Source organism: Amblyomma mixtum, chromosome 9, assembly GCF_055824585.1.
Source record: "Amblyomma mixtum isolate Tamu chromosome 9, ASM5582458v1, whole genome shotgun sequence".
Lineage (NCBI taxonomy): Eukaryota > Metazoa > Arthropoda > Arachnida > Ixodida > Ixodidae > Amblyomma > Amblyomma mixtum.
Genome location: NC_143020.1, coordinates 69,581,327 through 69,599,150, shown reverse-complemented (window position 1 = coordinate 69,599,150; position 17,824 = coordinate 69,581,327). Strand labels below are relative to the sequence as shown.

The following is a 17,824-nucleotide window of genomic DNA, read 5'->3' as shown; positions in this document are numbered from 1 at the left end:
CTCTAGAAAATCCACAGCTAGTTGTGAACGGCAATTTCGGCTTGTGAATTGGCTCTTCTCCTGGTTAAGCTACTCAGTCGAGCTCTTCCTTGTCTCGGTAGTTCTTGCAAGGTCGTTATGATTAGTTTTGACAGCAATAGTTGTTAGGTCGCAGATTGTCCTCTCGGTAAAAATTTCGCGAAAGTTAGAGGTAATGATTGCCGACCGCCTCATTAGAAATGTATTGTTATGTTGTACAATTTCAAGCAGTACTTTGTCAAATTAGGCGGAAGCGGCCTTATGTACCGACGGACGAAACAAAGGCGCAAAAGCTTTGGCATGGCTTTCGACTGGCCCTTGTTTCCCAGGCCTAGGTCAACGCAGGCGTTATCACAATGCACCAATAAAGTTTGCTATCTGTCTTCCCTTGCGTGGTGCTCGTCTTGTTCTTGGTGAAATGATCAGGAGATGGCGCTTTGACCCCACCTCGTATAGACGAAGACACTGTCTGTAAATTGGCCGCAGATGCTCTGGCGCCATAAAACCATCATCATCGTCGTTAAAATAAGCAAGAAAACACCAAGTAAGTCATTACAGCGCCAGGTGTGTGAAAGCTGACGTAGGTCATTTGAAGACTTTGCATGTGCCCACGACATATAACGTGTCGGTGACAACGTACACAAATTTATCACCTGAAATATTTTGTTATCCACACTGATAGAATTCTGTGTCGCAGCTTGCACCGTACAAATTTGATTTTGACATCAATTTCACAAGGTACATACTATATGTGTGCAAATCTTTTATTTTTCTTAAATACCACCGGAATGCCAGAAGGATTTATTGCTCTTAATATTCTGATCTAAGACTGTCGGTTTTTAAGTCGTGCCTTGGTGGCGAGCACTCTAGCAATCCGATCATACCACTACTCTTTCAACATATGTATATTGGGACAGTTCTGAACGGAAAGCTTGTCCTTTCGCTGACTTCGAAATTAATGCATGGACGAGATGCAAACCGCGAAAATCAAACCCGCGCACCTCGGCGGCAAAGTTGCAACCACGAAATATTACTATTCAGTGTTACAACGCCATGGCCCATCAGCGCCAGCTGCAATACACATCGAGCATCTTCATGTTGTAATATGTTGCAAAATTGTATTTCCGAAATTAGTCAGGGAACAGAAATTTGTTACTCGATTGATCCCTTCCGAAACAAAGCCGCCTGAGTAAAAGGTACGTATAAAGGATGTCGTGGATGCAGCTCGAGAGATAACGAACGCCAATCCGGCGCAGCAGGCGATACGTTCCGCAAGAGGCAGCGGATACCGCTCTGCTAGTTGCCCCAGCGACCGCCTACCAAACAAAATAGATAAGAGCCCGCACAGCGAGGGCGAAAAAATTGCAGTTTTTCAGGCGGCGGGGCAGCGAGCGCACGCGAAGAGTGATGCCTCCTGCCACTACCCAATATACGCTCGTCGGCTTCAGCCCGGACCTCGACTGGAGGCCTCTGAGTTTCCTGAAGACCATTCCGGCGAACAGGGTGTGCAGTGCTTGCGGACTGGTGCGAAAGAGGACCGCGTTGCTGCCCTGCATGCACGTGCTGTGCGACTCGTGCTACGAGCAATGCGCCCAGGAAGAGATGCACATCTGTCCGCTCGATGGCTACGAGTGGCACGACGAAGAGGACGTCGACTGGAGGGACTTTCCTCTAGATGAGTTGCAGAGACGAGAGGTTAGTCACGGAACTTGCGCCCCTCTTTTTATCTTGTACTATCGTTCCCTGTTTCTATCTGGCATGAAAAAAGTATCATAATGTTTGCAAAAGAAGTAGGAGTGCCACACGCGGGACAAGAAATAGGCAGACGGAACCACTCGCTCTAACTGCTTACCTAAAAGTTTCGCAACATTTTTGTACAGCGCACCCTATTGAAAAAACTCTGCGTGAGTTTGCACGAGAACAGTGATTTTTGTACGATCACATTCATTTTGAACACGAATGCGCAGAAATTGTGCGTTACCTGTACGCATTCTGTGCGTCCTGTGTGTACATGATCGCGTACTGTGAGCTGAAAGACGTAGACGCACACTCTTTGTGTGTAAAAAATCGTGGACTCTCGTGGACAACTCTCTGTGCGTGGACATCTGCGTGCTGAGAGGGGGCTTGCCGAAGCTGTGCGTGCTTATGTGCATACTGAGCAAGCTCAGTGAGGCTGCGTGTGGCCATGTGTGCGTTTGGTTGCTTAGTAGCAACTTGTCGAGACTGTAAAGGCCCATTTAGGGTGAAAGCAAACAAAGTTCGAGCATTCAGTTAATGATTACTTCTCAATAATGAGCAATAAGCTCACGTTTTGCTGTTTTATAATTTTCATCTTGGCGTAAGTACCCATTAATCATTTTCAACTTCAGCAAACAAATAACCAAAAAATTATCTTTCAGTGCAAAATGGTTCCCTTCGATACATGCAGGGACCTGTACATGACAACATGCACACTGAGCAAGAACTTGTCAACATTGCAAGTTCATTGTAAAATAATGTAAAAAACAAGCTTCTAATGACTCTTACAGCATCCTTCAGTTCTTCCTTTAACCAATTCTGAAAGTTACAGATATCTTATAGATGCATGATGAAAGCCATCCAGAGCATTTATGTTGTCGCCCGTCATGCAGACAGCCATATTTCGAAATCAGAAGCAACACAACCATTTGTTGCTTGCACTCGAAAGGAGTCAATCAATGGAATAACTCTGAAAGGGCAACAGTGTTTGTTAGGTGCAACAAACAAGCTTGGGGATATAATCAGGTTCAATCAAACATGACGTGCAGAAAGCGAATTGTGAGCTGTAACAGGAATGTTACGAGGCAATTTCTAAAACCATTTCCAAAGCAATTTCCAAAGTCATTAGCATAAATTTACATACACGTAAAAAAGCCATGTAAGCCTACATGAAAAGACAGTTTTGAATTCACAGTTGGTGTCAAAAGTTCAGAAATTAGTGTCCTCTCTCAATTTCAGTGACAAATCACAGATCGATTAATTAATTCCCAGTATGGCTCCAGAACAAATCCAATGAATCTCAAATGTGCGAAGTATATATACCACACATGTTGCCTGATTAGCACCAGCATTGCATGATGCATGACGAAGTATCACACTCTTCATTCTTCTTCAATCTGTTTTGAAATTTGCACTACCACAAAGACCATCTGGATGGACTATGATTCCATCATATTGCTGAGAGTCACATTTGGAGACCAAGAGCAACACAACAGTGTGCTGCACATGAGTGGATATAATGCACTGGGACAACTGTGCACAGTAAGGAACGCTTGTAAGGCGTCAGGTATTTGCTTGGGGAATGTAATCAAGTTGAGTCATGTTTCATGTGTAGAAAGGAAGATAAAAGTTGTAGCAGAACTATGAAATCCAACATCCAATACTGAACTTCCCCAGGGGATCTACACACACATAAAAAGCACGAAAGGATAAGCTCAGCGGTACTGTTAAGTTTGATGCCCTTTGAGGTTTGACTTGCGCGTCTGTATGCAACCATCAGATACCATCTTGAAGTTACCAGAATGCCCAAAACAACTTTGTTGAACTGTTCTACTCTAAACTGAAATACTTTTCCTTAAAACATTTTTTTTTGCAACATGCTGTGTAGCTAATTATAAAATAAAGAAAAGAAGCTGATAAAATTTTCTCATCTCAAGCGTACTGGTAAGTACACAAATCTGAGTGCTTTCAAGAGAGGTGACGCCCCCGGTATTCAGTGTCCAGAAGCATACATAACGCTGCAGAATCCTATAGCAAGAAAATTTCTTTTAGTTGACAGATGGCTATGTCTGGTCACAAAGTCAATACCAAGTAAGGCGCATATCCTAACCTGCAATTACATGAAGCTGCACGTGCTTCATAGGCTGTAACTCCGCCAATAACTGCTACATATTTCCCACCTCTAGCACGAGTGCGGAATCAATATACAGCATGGAAACAGCAGTTTTGTTGCTTTAGCTTCTTTACTATGCTGTTTAGGCAAGAGACGAGTTGAAATATTTGCATGGGCAGTTCTCGATTGAAGTAACGTAAAAAACATCCGCACTCCTTTCTGCTGAAGCGACTGGTGGACCACTTTTGCATGTCGCATCTCGTATGACTTGCTAAGGGTCCAGACTGACACACGCACTTCGTCAAACCTTCACAGAAAACACTCTTCGCTTTTGCTATAAGCTCCGGCCACAGGCAGTAAGTGTCCCGTCACCGTTCACATCGCAAAAGAAGGCAGCGCTCGCAGGCGGTCAGTTTGAGCTGACAGCGACAGGCGTTGCAGGCACACCGCCGACTAAGTTTCTAAGGAAGCCACACTGTAGGGCGCCGTCTTGTAATCGAAACACACCACAGAAACAATGGCCACTGTCGCTGCTTATGAGCCAGGCATTTTTGCAACGAAGTTAGCAGTGCAATAGGCCGAAAGGTTCGACTCATCAAACGACGGCACCGCACTGCTGACCTCATTATCGTTGTCGACCAGACATCCATAACACATATGCCCCGACGGATCGCTTAATTGGGAGCTGCTACTACTCTTGGATGAGAGCGCGCCCACCGGCAGCACACACCGGTAATCCTTCTTCTTTTGCGATTCCAGCACAGTAACAGCGGCGCGCAAGACCGCCCAGCAGCAGCACGAGAAAACAAGCGAAGCTCACGGCGGTGATCTCAGAAACCATGCAGCATGTCGGATAGGCTTTGGATTTGACGCGCTAGACCATGCCCACTCACGCACGCACGCACGCACGCATGTACCGACACGCATATTCATGCGTCCACGCGTCACAAATTTCTCAAGTTTTTAATGCTAATATGTGCACAAGAACTTAATTATTTTTGTAACGAAAGTTTCATTTGGTTTTAATCCTTTGCTATCGCACTGCCCAAAAGCATAGAGCCCGAAATAGCCCGAAAGAGACGACCTGGAGGAATGCCTGGAGGCGATGCCTTTCTAAACGGGCCGAAGGAAGCCGGAACTGGCCGAAGCGCTAGCCAACGAACGCAGCGTCTGGGGAGGGACAGCATGGCGGACAGCGTTGCTACGTTTGTCGTGGTCATGGTCGTGGTCCTCCTTTGTGGTGCCGAGGGCGTGAACCATCGCTGGCATGAGCATTTGTCACTCTTCCGATATGTGATGTGCTGACAGCAGTGAAATTCGCTGGTGCGATGTACGAAAACGTGGTAAGGTGCTGAGTAAACCTGTGTTTATAGCGTGCGTCAGCGGGCGTCGTCCTTTGCGCGCCTTCACTGGAAACGCTATGCTGACGGCGGGGTTCATTTCCTCCATGGCGGAGCAGCTGGTGGGAGACCACTACCCGGGTGACATCTCGCATCTTGGGGGTAAGTTAATTTTCTTCGAACCTGTTCATTATTTCAAAGCCTTTGCGCACAACTGGCCACGTCAACACAGCTAGTACAGAGACGCGAAGACGCAGTGCCTATCGCGGCAGCACGCAGCGCTGAAAGGTTGTTTGCTGGCGGCACACGGGCATGAATGCGCGTATAGTGTCAGTGGTCACACGGTCATGGTCAGTATGCCATGCAAATATGCACAGCTGATCCGATCGCGGGGTGCACGATATCGGCGCCGTACTGCCGCCGTACTGCCATTCATCTCTCGCCGAGAATGGAATATGTGCCCGCGAATAGATCTTCGGCCCGGGCTTTACATTCTCGCCGCATGTTACGCTGTAATTGAAGTAACAGCGCTCGAGCAGTATAACTACGTAGACTGCGATTCAGCTGTATGCGTTAGGATTGAGCTTCCTCCTCTTTCACTTGTATTTCACTTGTACTTTTATAAATTGTGTATTTAAGGTACGAAGCTCCGTATGATCCAGCTGCGTTCGTACTTATAGCCGAGCCAGTGTAGTCGAGCCTTGAATAGCAGAACGGTGAGATAAAGACAAATTGCTCTGAAGTTTTTCGCCTCTATTTTGCATTCGCTTTTTCATACTTTGGCTCGGAGCTGAAATGGTACAAACTGCAAAATGCACACAGGTGCCCTAGCTCCATTTGGCCTAAATCCCGAAGTTGCAGTGAAATTTAAGGGTAATTGAGCCTTTAATATGTACGAAGAATAAACTTAATTGTTTCATGATTATAACCAATGGCGCAAATAAATCTGACTTTGACTTAAATATGCTGAGGTACCTCTCCAATACCTTATTTGATGTTAAAGGAAAAAGTGTGGTTTTTCTGCAATTGGCACTATTAATTCATCATACCTGTGAGAATGTGAAATCAGTGCTAATCATGCCAGATTTCAAATTGAGGGACGCATGCAGAATTTGAAGCAAACCAGCCTTCTACTGAAAATATCGTTCTGCTGTGGTCTGTTCTTTTGAATGGTGGCATGTATTGTAGAAACGATGCTGGATATCGATATGCAAGTGATGTCTCGTCTGAGGCTAGCTTGTGAATGACTGCCGTGGTTATGAATTTCTTGTTGCCTGGCCCACTTCGAAATGTGGTTAAACAGTCGTGTTCCATTCTGCGACCGGCTCCTTTTTGTGCCTTGCATTTTGCCTTACATGCTTGATTCTAGTCCATTTTTTGCACTGTGCTGCTGTTAAATGTGTCTTTTTACCTTGCAGCAAGCTCCACATAGCTTTACCAGCAATGCCTCTTCCAAGCTCTCCAGTATAGCTGTGCCAGCCTTTCACTTGGTGCTAGGATGCCCAGCAAGCAAGCAGGCTTTTGAGGTAAGCACTGAAGACATCTTCCGACACAAGTAGCTTTTATTTTCCTAGTCCACTGCTACTTGTGGGACCCCTCGTTATGTTGAGTTTTGCAAGTTAGGTTGCCTATTAAGGGCTCTCTTTTGTTTTTCACCTGCTTCTGTGGCCTACTGCATTGGTGTTCGGCTACTGAGCCCAAAGACGGGGGATTGAATTGTGGTGGCTTCGTTTCGACAAGGCGAAATGCATATTTGCTCGTGTGTTATGCAATGTCAGTGCATGTTAAAGAATCTTTGGTGGTCGAAATTTATGCACAGCCCTCCTCTATGAATGGAGCTATTGTTCAACTTTGAGGCATTAAAGGGACACTGATGGCAGGCTGAAGTTGACCTGTGATGATGAAGTTCCGCATCCTAACCACAAAGACGATACTTTTTCTGAAAGTGGAGCTTTATAAGCCAGAGAAAGCAAAACATACAATTGTCATCAGCACCGGCTGATATCGGAAATAAATTGCGATGCGCTGACTCCGTTTTTTTTTTGGCACAGATTCCAGAGGCTAGGCTGAACTGCCATTCACCTCAGAACGGTTATCATGGAGTCCTTTGTGTAGACTTCATGAGTTCAAATCGAGTGTCGGGAAAATTTTTAAATGTAATTTTTGCGCCAATCATTGTGTTGATGGCCTTTGCGCTGCTGTTAAAACCCGGGATAGCAGTATGGTATCCCATAAAACTAGGTTCAGGACTTGCAGGAAGTGGTTTATCACATTCCGCTAGCTTGTGCAAGAAACTACTTCAGGGATATGTGCAGGTGTCTTTAATGTGTTCCTGAGTGAGCACTAACTCGTTAGGGGGAAGGCAGCTTCTAATCTGGCACTACAGTGCCAATGTCGTGAGTGTAAATCATAAGATGACCCGTCAGTGTGTACGCCTGATTTCTGTGACACTTCAGTGGTCTGTAAGGTATTTGATGCATATCTCCAAGGCAACGGCTGTATGAGTAGCGAAGCCATTAGTCAATCTTCAACGGAAAGAATTTTCTCTTTTAGATGACGTGCTTGTATATCAGTGACAGTTATTTGTTGTCCTGCCTTTCGCTGGTGTGGGTCATGTGTGGCGCATCTTCATGCGAGCCTTCTTTTCCTTCACAAAAAATTCAATTGATAGTCCAACCTGTTTTCTTCTCTTTTCCTGTGTTGCATCTTTTGGCTGGTTTTAAATCTGTAACTGAGCTCAGACCGTGATAATTACAGCCGGAAAACAGGGCTACTGAATGTGAGCTTGGCATACATGCGTACTGTATGTGTGAAAGTGCAGTTTACAATATTCAGAAATGCTTGATAGCCTTACAAGAATCTAAAATTTTGTTGGAATTCCTATTTGTTCTCTGTTCAAGTGTCGAGAGTTTTTTTCCGCTTCATCGTGTGATTAGAGCCACTTTGGTACTTAAGCTGAAATCTTTTCTTTAGCCTGCATGTTTCTCACTTTTGGGACAGAAATGTGGAGGCTAATTAAAAGAGTTCAGCTTAAAAGAGTATAGACACCTAATCTTGGTGGCATGTTTTCTTCTCTATAATGCTGCGGAAGACACTACTATGCATGAATCACCATCTGGTATTCGCGTGAGACCGCTAAATAATTTATAATAAACTTTTTCTGCCATCCTGTTTCGGTGAACAATTTGACTATGGCTATGACATCAAAGAGAGGTTATAGGTCACGTGAGGCGTGGAAAAACTGCACTTATAATCGCTGCATCATCATTTTAATTCGCTACAGCGCTGACACCAGCATTGCTTAAGAGCCAGAAGTACCAATTGTATTGCAGTTTTTCATGCCTCACGTGACCAATAACCTCGCTTTGACGTCACAGCCATCATTCAGCTGTCGAAACCGAAACAAATACAGCAGGAGAAAGAAATTTGATTATAAATTATTTAGCGGTCATAGGAGGATGCCATGTGGTAATTCATGTATAATACTTTATGCCTTATTACAAAGAAAAAAACACGTGCCAAACGATAAGGACAGCAAAGTGAGCTATGGAAAGAAAAATGATAAGTCTAACATTAAGAGACCAAAAGGGGGCGGAGTGGGTGAGGGAACAAACGCGGGTTAATGACATGCTACTTGAAATTAAGAGGAAGAAATGAGCCTGGGCGGGGCTTGTAATGGGAAGACAACATAACCGCTGGTCCTTAAGGGTAATGGAGTGGATTCCAAAAGAATGCAAGCATAGCAGGGGGCGGCAGAAACTTAGATGGGCGGATGAGGTTAAGAAGTGTACGGGGATATGGTGGCCACACCTAGCAAAGGACAGGGTTAATGTGGAGACATGGGTGAGTCCTTTGCCCTGCAGTGGGCCTAGTCAGGCTGATGATGATGGTATGTGTCGCACCTGCTGCTTCGTGCTATCAGCTGGCCCATGCTTGGCCGACCAGACTAGCCAAATTTGTGATGTGGGTTTTCTATTGCACCTGCATTTGTGTACACAGAGGACTTGAATGGTAGCAGGCGATCCTGTGCATGTGTTCACGCCACAGCACACATGACCCACACTGAAAGCTTCTCTGCCTTTAGTAAGACAGCTGCATCAGTCTGGGGCATAACGTATCCCAGTGCTAGAGTATGAGTAAATTGCTCTCGAATTTTAATCTGGTATCAGGTAGCATAGCGCAAAAGAAGGCTAGCGCGGCTGCCTAATATTCTCTTGGGCAGCTGTGTTGGATTTTCAGTGCCTGTTAGTGTAATCAGTGAAAGTTCACTGTAAACCATTCGTTTCGATGTAAATTAGGAAGTCCTTAGAACCCTGTACTTTTTAATGATAATAACAAGGTAATCCAGCAATTCAATTGTACCTGTTCTCTTTCAACACAGTAAAGTGCTGCTGGGTCGAGTTCACAGTTTTACTTTGTAGGTGTGCTCAGGCTGTCATCATCATCATCATCAGCAGCAGCAGCAGCCTGACTACACGCATTGCAGGGCAAAACCTCTCCCATGTCTCTCCAATTAACCCTGTCCTCTGCCAATTGTGGTCACCGTATCCCCGCAAACTTCTTAATCTCATCCGCCCACCTAATTTTCTGCCGCCCCCTGCTACATTTACCTTCTCATGGAATCCACTCTGTTACCCTCAAGGACCAGCGGTTGTCTTGCCTTCGCCTTACATTCCCTGCCCGAGCCCATTTCTTCCTTTTGATTTCAAATAGGATTTCATTAACCCGCGTTTTTTCCCTCACCCACTCCGCCCGCTTCCGGTCTCTTAACGTTACACCTATCATTTTTCTTTCCATAGCTCGCTGCATTGTCCTTGAATTAAGCTGAACCCTCATTGTTAGCCTCCACATTTCTGCCCCATAGGTGAGTACCAGTAAGATACAGCTGTGTTAGACTTTTCTCTTGGGGGATATTGGCAACTGGCTTTCACGATCTGAGAGAACCTGCCATATGCGCTCCACCCCGTTCTTATTCTTCTAGTTATTTCCCTCTCATGATCCGGATCAGCGGTCACTACCTGCCCTAAGTATACATATCCTCTTACTACTTCTAGCACCTCGCTACCAATTGTGAACTGCTGTTCCCTTGCTAGACTGTTGAGCATTACTTTGGTTTTCTGCATGTTCATTTCTAGCCCCACAATTCTGCTCTGCCTGTCTAACTTATTCATCATGCTTTGCAGTTCATATCCTGAGTGGCTTAGCCAGGCAATGCCATCAGGGAATCTCAAATTACTTAGATATTCTCCAGTAACTCTTCTCCCCAACTGTTCCCATTTCAGGCCCCAGAACACCTCGTGTAAACAGGCGGTGAATAGCATTGGTGAAATCGTGTCTCCCTGCCTGACACCTTGCCTTATTGGAATTTTATTGCTGACCTTATGGAGAACTATGGTAGCTGTGCAGTCGTTATAAATATCTTCCAATATTTTCACATAACACTCTTCTACACCCTGATTCCACAATGCCTGCATGACAGCTGTGGTTCCACCGAGTCAATTGCTGTCTGGTAGTCAATGAAGGCTATATATTGGGGTTGGTTGTATTCTGCCCATTTCTCTATCACCTGATTGATTGCATGAATGTGGTCTCTTGTTGAGTATCCTTTATGAAAGCCTGCCTGATCATTTGATTGATTGAATTCGAAGGTTGTCCTGAGTCTATTAGTGATTACCTTAGTAAATACCTTGTAGACAATGGATAGTAAGCTGATCGGTCTGTAAATCTTCAAGTCCTTGACATCTTCTTTCTTATGAATTAAAATAATGTTCGCATTCTTTCAAGCTCCTGATACGCTCGTGGTCACGAGGCAAGCGTATGCAGGGTGGCTAGTTTCTCTAGCATAATCTCTCCTCCATCCTTCAACAAATCTGCTGTTACCTGATCCTCACCAGCTGCTTTACCCCTTTGCATTGCTCCTGAGGCTTTCTTTACTTCCTCCCTCGTTACTGGCGGGTGTCCCATTGCTGTGCTCTACTGCCTCTCTCTGTAACATTCTGATTACATTCACTACTGTAGAGATTTGTGTAGAACTCTTCGGCTACTTTAACTATCTTATCCATATTGCTTATGACATTGCCCTCTTTGTCTTTTAGCGCATACATCTGGTTTTTACCAGTGATTAGTTTTTTCTTCACTGATTTTAGGCTACCTCCATGCTTTAGAGCATGCTAGGTTTTCTCCATGTTAAACTTTCTTATGTTGGCTACCTTGCACTTATAATTAACTTCGATAGCTCTCCTAGTCCTATTCTATCTCTGAAGTTAGACGTCCTGATGCTTTGGCGTTTCTTCATCAGATCTTTCGTCTCCTGAGATAGCTTGCAGGTATCCTCTCGAATGATCTGACCACATACTTCTGCAGCATGCTGCAATGAATTTAAATATGTATTTAAAGATAACAGTTAAGGTGGGAGATTGAGCTTTGAGATTTGCACTTCAACTCGGGAGTTATGCCGCTGCTACACAGAATACTTGATCGCCGTAGAGATATTTCATCATCTCGCACCAAACTGCTGTGGAGCCACTGTCACAGTTGATAATTTTGCTGGGAAGCTGTTGTAGCACTCACGCAGTTTTGAAAAGGTGGTATTCATTGTTTTTGTGCTATTGGCAACAGTGATAATACGCTTGCTGCAGTGTTTTGTGGCCAGCCTTCTTTTTTTTCAGTGAAATAAGTTGTACATTTCATGTTGAGTATTCTTTCAGCGATTAAATTGCTTTGATTTTATTCCTTAGTGTAAGTTGCGAGTGCTCCATGTCTGAGTGCAAATTTCTACCACTGAAAAGCCTTCAAAATCTTGATAGATGTCCACACTGTTCTAGGGACTCTGTGGCTATTGGAAATGCCCATTTAGCTGCATTCAAGTGCCACTGAGTTGATGGCCATTTGAAAGCCTTCAAAATGCCTGTGTGACACGGTTATTAGATTTTGTGCAGGTTTGATGCTGAGCAGCCTGCGTGCTTGAGTCGGGTTTTCCAATGTCTGTATTTCAAACCTGATACTTTTCGAAATCATCATTAGTTCATTAATGGAAGAACTACTTGTGCCCTTTTCTGGAATTTCCAGAAAACAAATTAACTGAATTTTTTTGCATATACTGCTACCTTTTTGCAGGTGCTGCATAGTGAGAACCTGGATCAAGACGCCAACCTGCTGGACTTGGAGAAGCTGAAGAAATTGTTTAGCGACTGTGTGGCACCCGTCATGAGGGATGTGGCATTAATAAAGCCAGTTAAGGTGACCTTATCTATGTCCTTTTGCAAGCATGCTACACACATGAGAGCCATCCCACGAAGCACCATTGCTGCAAAGCTTGTTATCTCACAACATGCATGCTGAATGAGGCAGTGACAGACAGGTGAGGAGGCCTTTAGGTAGGGCATTGGCGTAACGTGTCGAGCATTGATGTAGGAGCCTTGCAGCCATGCAAGGTATTATCGGTATCATGATGGTAACTCCATTTGACACTGTCTAGTGCTCTGTGAGCCAGACAAGGCTCTTGAACATTCTGGGACTCACCCTTGGCTCTCGGACATTCTGGAAGCCCCACCCGGCTTGCGCATATCACGCGAGGATGTCTCCTGCTGTAGGAGCCTTGCGCGGCTTGCGCACTTTATGTGACAGATGTCTCGCATTTGCGAGCTTGCTCGGCTTGCGCAAATTGTGTGAAATATGTCTCGCGTTCTGCGACCTCGCTCAATCGTCACAATGTGCGTGGCAATAAACACGCAAAGGTAGGCACGCAGAATCCACGTTCAGTATTTTCAATAGGGCAGTATTGCGGTGTGCCATGGTAGCGCATTCTTTCGTCTGTTATTTTCTTCTCCGGTGTGCTCCGCTTTGAATTCCCGAGAGTACTTGCCTTAACTCCCGATGTCCACGTCAAAATGTATCCATGCAATGAATAGAAACCAGCCCCCGACAGGAGAGTTTGCGGGATCATTCAAACGAGGACACCGCGGAACGATTTATGTGTATCCTAACCTTAACACGGCCCGCACCAAGACACCGTATGGAAATCTTTACCACGCAAAATGTGTTCCGTGATCTTTAATTCGGGATCGTCACTCCAGAAGTTAACCTTTGTTTTTCATTTTCACGCAAAACAATCAAGTTATTTGCCTTATTTGCCAACTTCGCTTTCGTTTTATTCTGTCTGCAAGCTCCGTTTTTCGTTCAGTGCGTTGCTCTTTTCTTTTCTTTGATATTTGCGGGGAATACGTGTTGCGGACAAAAAAATACTGCCACATCATGCAGTAAGCGAGCAGCGACAACCACTCGCAGTCGCGTGTGCTTTCGCTGTCCGATGACGACGGCACCAATGGTGACGGGGGTTATGGGTGCATGTGGGAAGAGCCGGGCAGAGGAGACTATTTGAAGCAGCAGCTTTCAACGCTTCGCCTAATCTCGCTGATTTCGCCGCTGTGTGCGGCGATGAGGCGGTGTTGAACTGGCTTTTCGACAGTGCCCGATTCAGTTAAAAATGGCTGGTTAACTTGCATGGCGCTGTGGAAATGGTTGAATGAATGCTGCTCTCATTTGCTGATTATGTTGTACGCTGAATAGATAGGATATACAATAGAAGCGTACTACAGAGCCGCAGAGATAACTCGGACGTCTCGAAGCTTTGAAAGAAAGGACACGTCATCATCATCATCATCAGCCTGACTAAACCCACTGGAGGGCAAATGGCTCTCCCATGTCTCTCCGATTAACCCTGTCCTTTGCCAGTGACGGCCATAGTATCACCGCCAACTTCTTAATCTAATCCGCCCACCTAACTGTTACGTTTGCCTTCTCTTGGAATCCACTCCGTTACCCTTAAGGTCCCTTAAGGTCCCTTAAGGTCCCTTAAGGTCCCTTAAGGTTATCTTGCCTTCGCATCACATGCCCTGCCCAAGCCCGTTTCTTCATCTTGATTTCAACTAGGATATGATTAACCCGCGTTTGTTCCTTCACCCACTCCGCCCTCTTCGGATATCTTAACGTCACGTCACAGGGACAGGTATTTCTGCAATATTTAAGGCACTGTAAGGTATGGACCGAGTTTCGCCGAACACGCTCGCAATCTTTCTGGTTCTGCGAGTTTGTGAGTGATCAAAAGTGTGTGAAAAAAAAAGTATTTAGCAGTTAAAGGTGATCATTGTGCGTAATATTTTTCCTTACGTCGCGCTAAAAGACAAAAAAAAAGCTATGGTTATGAGCGTTCTTATCCGCGAAGGTCCGAGAGGTACCCAAGCAGCGCAGGTAATTTACCCAATGTTAGAAATGTATTGAAAAAGGGTTCGGTTCTACAGAGAACCAGAAAGAAACCATCCATTTCCAATATTGGGCCGATTGATTATGCTGTTGGGTATAGTTTTATGCTGAGCCTCAATTGACAGCCACAGCCCGCTACTCTGAACGTTTGTAATGCTAGATGAGGTAAAAAAAACCATGGACAACAAGCCCTGTCAGTCAGGTGCGCTGACGACTAGAGGGTAAAAAAGTCCATATTTCCGCTTTTTCGCGACGAATAGACCCCTCTGTTTTCATCTTTCTGCTGTCGTGGTCCAGCGTAATGCAGGACTGTATGCAGTAGAGTGCACCTTTTTCGTAAGAAATCAAAGCGTCTGGGTAAGCTCGTTGCCGCTATTGTCGCAAGCACGTTTTTGAATCATATCACAGTTGTCTGTCAAGAGGAACTGCCATTGCAGCTGAATTATTTCTCTAACAGTGGGAATGGTTTCGGTCCCGATCGAAGGCACATAAACAAAACGGATTAAACCACGATATTTTTGCCTACGGGTTTACAACACACATCTGTCGCAGGGTTGCTCAAATAGTTTGAATTCATTAATGCTTCAAAAGATGAAAATCTTTTCTTTTCCCTTTTTGTGTATCGTATCCCGTGATCAACACATAATACATTTAGGAGGTAATGTGATTGTGGAAGTTTACTTTTCAGAACCCTACCATACAAAGCGTTGTTTTCTACTCGTCATAATGAATTGACGTCTGGTGATCAAGTACGGTTGTAGGTTTCCATGGAATTAAAGGCAATCAGGCATTCCGTCATGCGGTAGGAATCTCGTCGTTGCGTTTCTCTAACTGATGTTCCAAGAGGCGTAGGTGTTTTCTTAAGCTGTCTTCTTGGTCTACCACCTTTTCAACGCTTTCTACCCGGCTTACCTGGACAGCACGGTATCTCATGATCCCACCTGTGCGACCATATATACAGCGCGCACATACAAGGCTGGGCCCATGCTATGAATTGGCGAACACCTAATTTCCTGTATCATATCTATGCCAGATTTACTAATCCTTCCAAGTCCACCTCAAGAACAATATTCCTCCTCATGCATATGTACCCACTATTAAAAAATTTGCTCAATACGTTGTCTGTGTAGAATGTAGGCTTCATATTGCATCGGTACTCTCCTGATGTTGAGGTCTGTTTGAGCCTGCATCTCTATCCAGGTTAAGCGGCGGGCTCCCACAGAAGAATAGGCTTTATCTTCGCGATAAGCTTTGGTTCTTACCTGTAACTTTTTTGTTTCCTGCCGAGAGCAGGCGGACCACATGGATATCCTGTACTAGAATTTACGCTGCTGTGTATGCACGGTGATCAATATGTCATCATCAAACTAGCCTGGGCTTATAAATACGTGGGTGATATTTTTATGCAGGTCGATGTTCTATTGTAATTCAGGTCCCTCTGTGGACAGACGGACAAAATTACCGCAGGTTAATCGTTGATCCCCGTTGCATTGGAGTACTGCAGGAAATGCAGCGACGCATTTGCATGTGCAGTAAGGTACATTTTCATGGCGCTAGTTCTCCGAGGGCTCCCATAGAGGCGAGTGTATTATTGGAGGAAATCGTCCTTGCCCAAAATTCTTTTCTCTTCTTATTCGAAGCTCACAAAGATATCGTAAAAAGCCAAGCCTTCTCTCAACGCTGCCATATATGCAGCGTGCGCGCAAATAGAAATAGATGGTGTCTACTGTTGTTCGCTACTGCTACTTGGTTTGGTTTGGTTTATTGGGGTTTAACGTCCCGAAGCAACTCAGGCTATGAGGGACGCCGTAGTGAAGGGCTCCGGATATTTCGACCACCTGGGGTTCTTTAACGTGCACTGACATCGCACAGCACACCGGCTTCTAGAATTACTGCTATGTACGTCAGTCGCCAGGCAGAAGGAGCTAAATCAGGGCGCATAGGGAGGACTAAAATCGTGATATAGGGGACAGGAGTGTGTAAATATAACACTATAATTTATTTTATGAAATGCACTACTAGGTGTCGGAGTGAGTGGACGCGTAGAAGTGAAAGCGCAACCGTGTCTTTGCCATTCATGTGTTGCAGCTATAAAATTGTAGATTTTGAAGAGCAAAGCTGCAAGATCCTGCTGCTTCTGCGCCCAACTAAGAGCTCACGTGAAATCACAGCACGAATTACCTTAAAAACAAATAAAAAATTTAATAGTTGGAGACGTAATAGTGATTTCAATGAAAATACTCTTGTTCGCCTTGCAGGTCAAGTGCTGGAATGCAGAACAAGGTTGCCAGCATGTGACAACTGCTTCCATGATCGCCCACCATTTCCAGCGGGAATGTGTGCACCATTCTACTCGCTGCCCGAGGTGCTCGAACAGCGTCCTCTGCAGCGAAGTGTGCGCGCACCTCAGGTCGGGAACTTGCGGCTCGTTGACTGACGCCTCTTTGGAATCCCAAAGCAAGTGCGACCCCAAGGATGGAAATGCGTTCTTTGCCACTTTCAGCCAAGCATTTCAAAAGCAGGCGGATGAAATGAAGGGCTATCTCGAGAGAATCACTGCTGATAATAGCACGCACGGTGACAGGTTTAATGAAATTTCTCATGATATCAACGCATTCAAAGAAGCCTTAAGAGAAGAAATCCTAGCGTCGAACGCGGAAATTAAAGAATATCTAACCACACGCAGCGACACCGTGAACAATATTTCTGCAGGGATAAACCGACTAGAAAGAGCACTGACAGATCAGTTGGGTAATATGACAACGGAAACTGCAGGAAGTATTACTCAAATCCCAGCTGCCCTGGAGCAAGCCAGAACAGAAGGGAGGGAGAATGGTCAGAAGACGTTGGAGCGCATCACCAAAGTGCACACACTCGCTCAGCTGCAAGCAACGCGGTGCGAGTTTTTTGTAAAAGGTGTGAAATCCCTCGAAGAGAAAGCGCTGAAGGAAGGCCGTGCTAGCTATTACAACGAGAGGGTGTACCTGCGTGGTTACTGCATATCACCTGGCCTAAATTTCAGGGAAAAAGGCGACTCGGTTACTGTGCATATTTGCTTACAGCTGCACAAAGGTGACCTGGACGACGCTGTTCTTTGGCCATTCGAGCAAAGAATCAAGCTGAGCGTCGTGCACCCTCAGGGAGGCGCCGAACGTGAGGCCGAGGATAAAACATGGCGTTCTCTGAAGTATTACAAAAAGCCGGAGACTCCAAGCAATGAAGCTGTTTGTTTCCTGACGTCGTTGTTTGTCCTAGCGGATCTCCGGAAAGGCGGCTTTGTTGAGGACGACAAGCTTCGCGTCAAGTGGGAGCTCCTGCCTTGAGTTTCTCTTCTAAAGGCACAGGAAGATGGAAG

General features: G+C 45.2%; 1 protein-coding gene across 1 annotated transcript; it reads left to right on the top strand.

The window, feature by feature from the left end:
- The first annotated feature begins 1,425 nt into the window (after positions 1-1,425).
- On the top strand, positions 1,426-17,792 carry LOC149329582 (uncharacterized). The gene is made up of 2 exons (XM_089559273.1): positions 1,426-1,713; positions 16,728-17,792. The coding sequence occupies exons 1-2, from the start codon at positions 1,426-1,428 to the stop codon at positions 17,790-17,792; spliced, it is 1,353 nt and encodes a 450-aa protein (XP_089415399.1).
- The last annotated feature ends 32 nt before the right edge of the window (positions 17,793-17,824 follow it).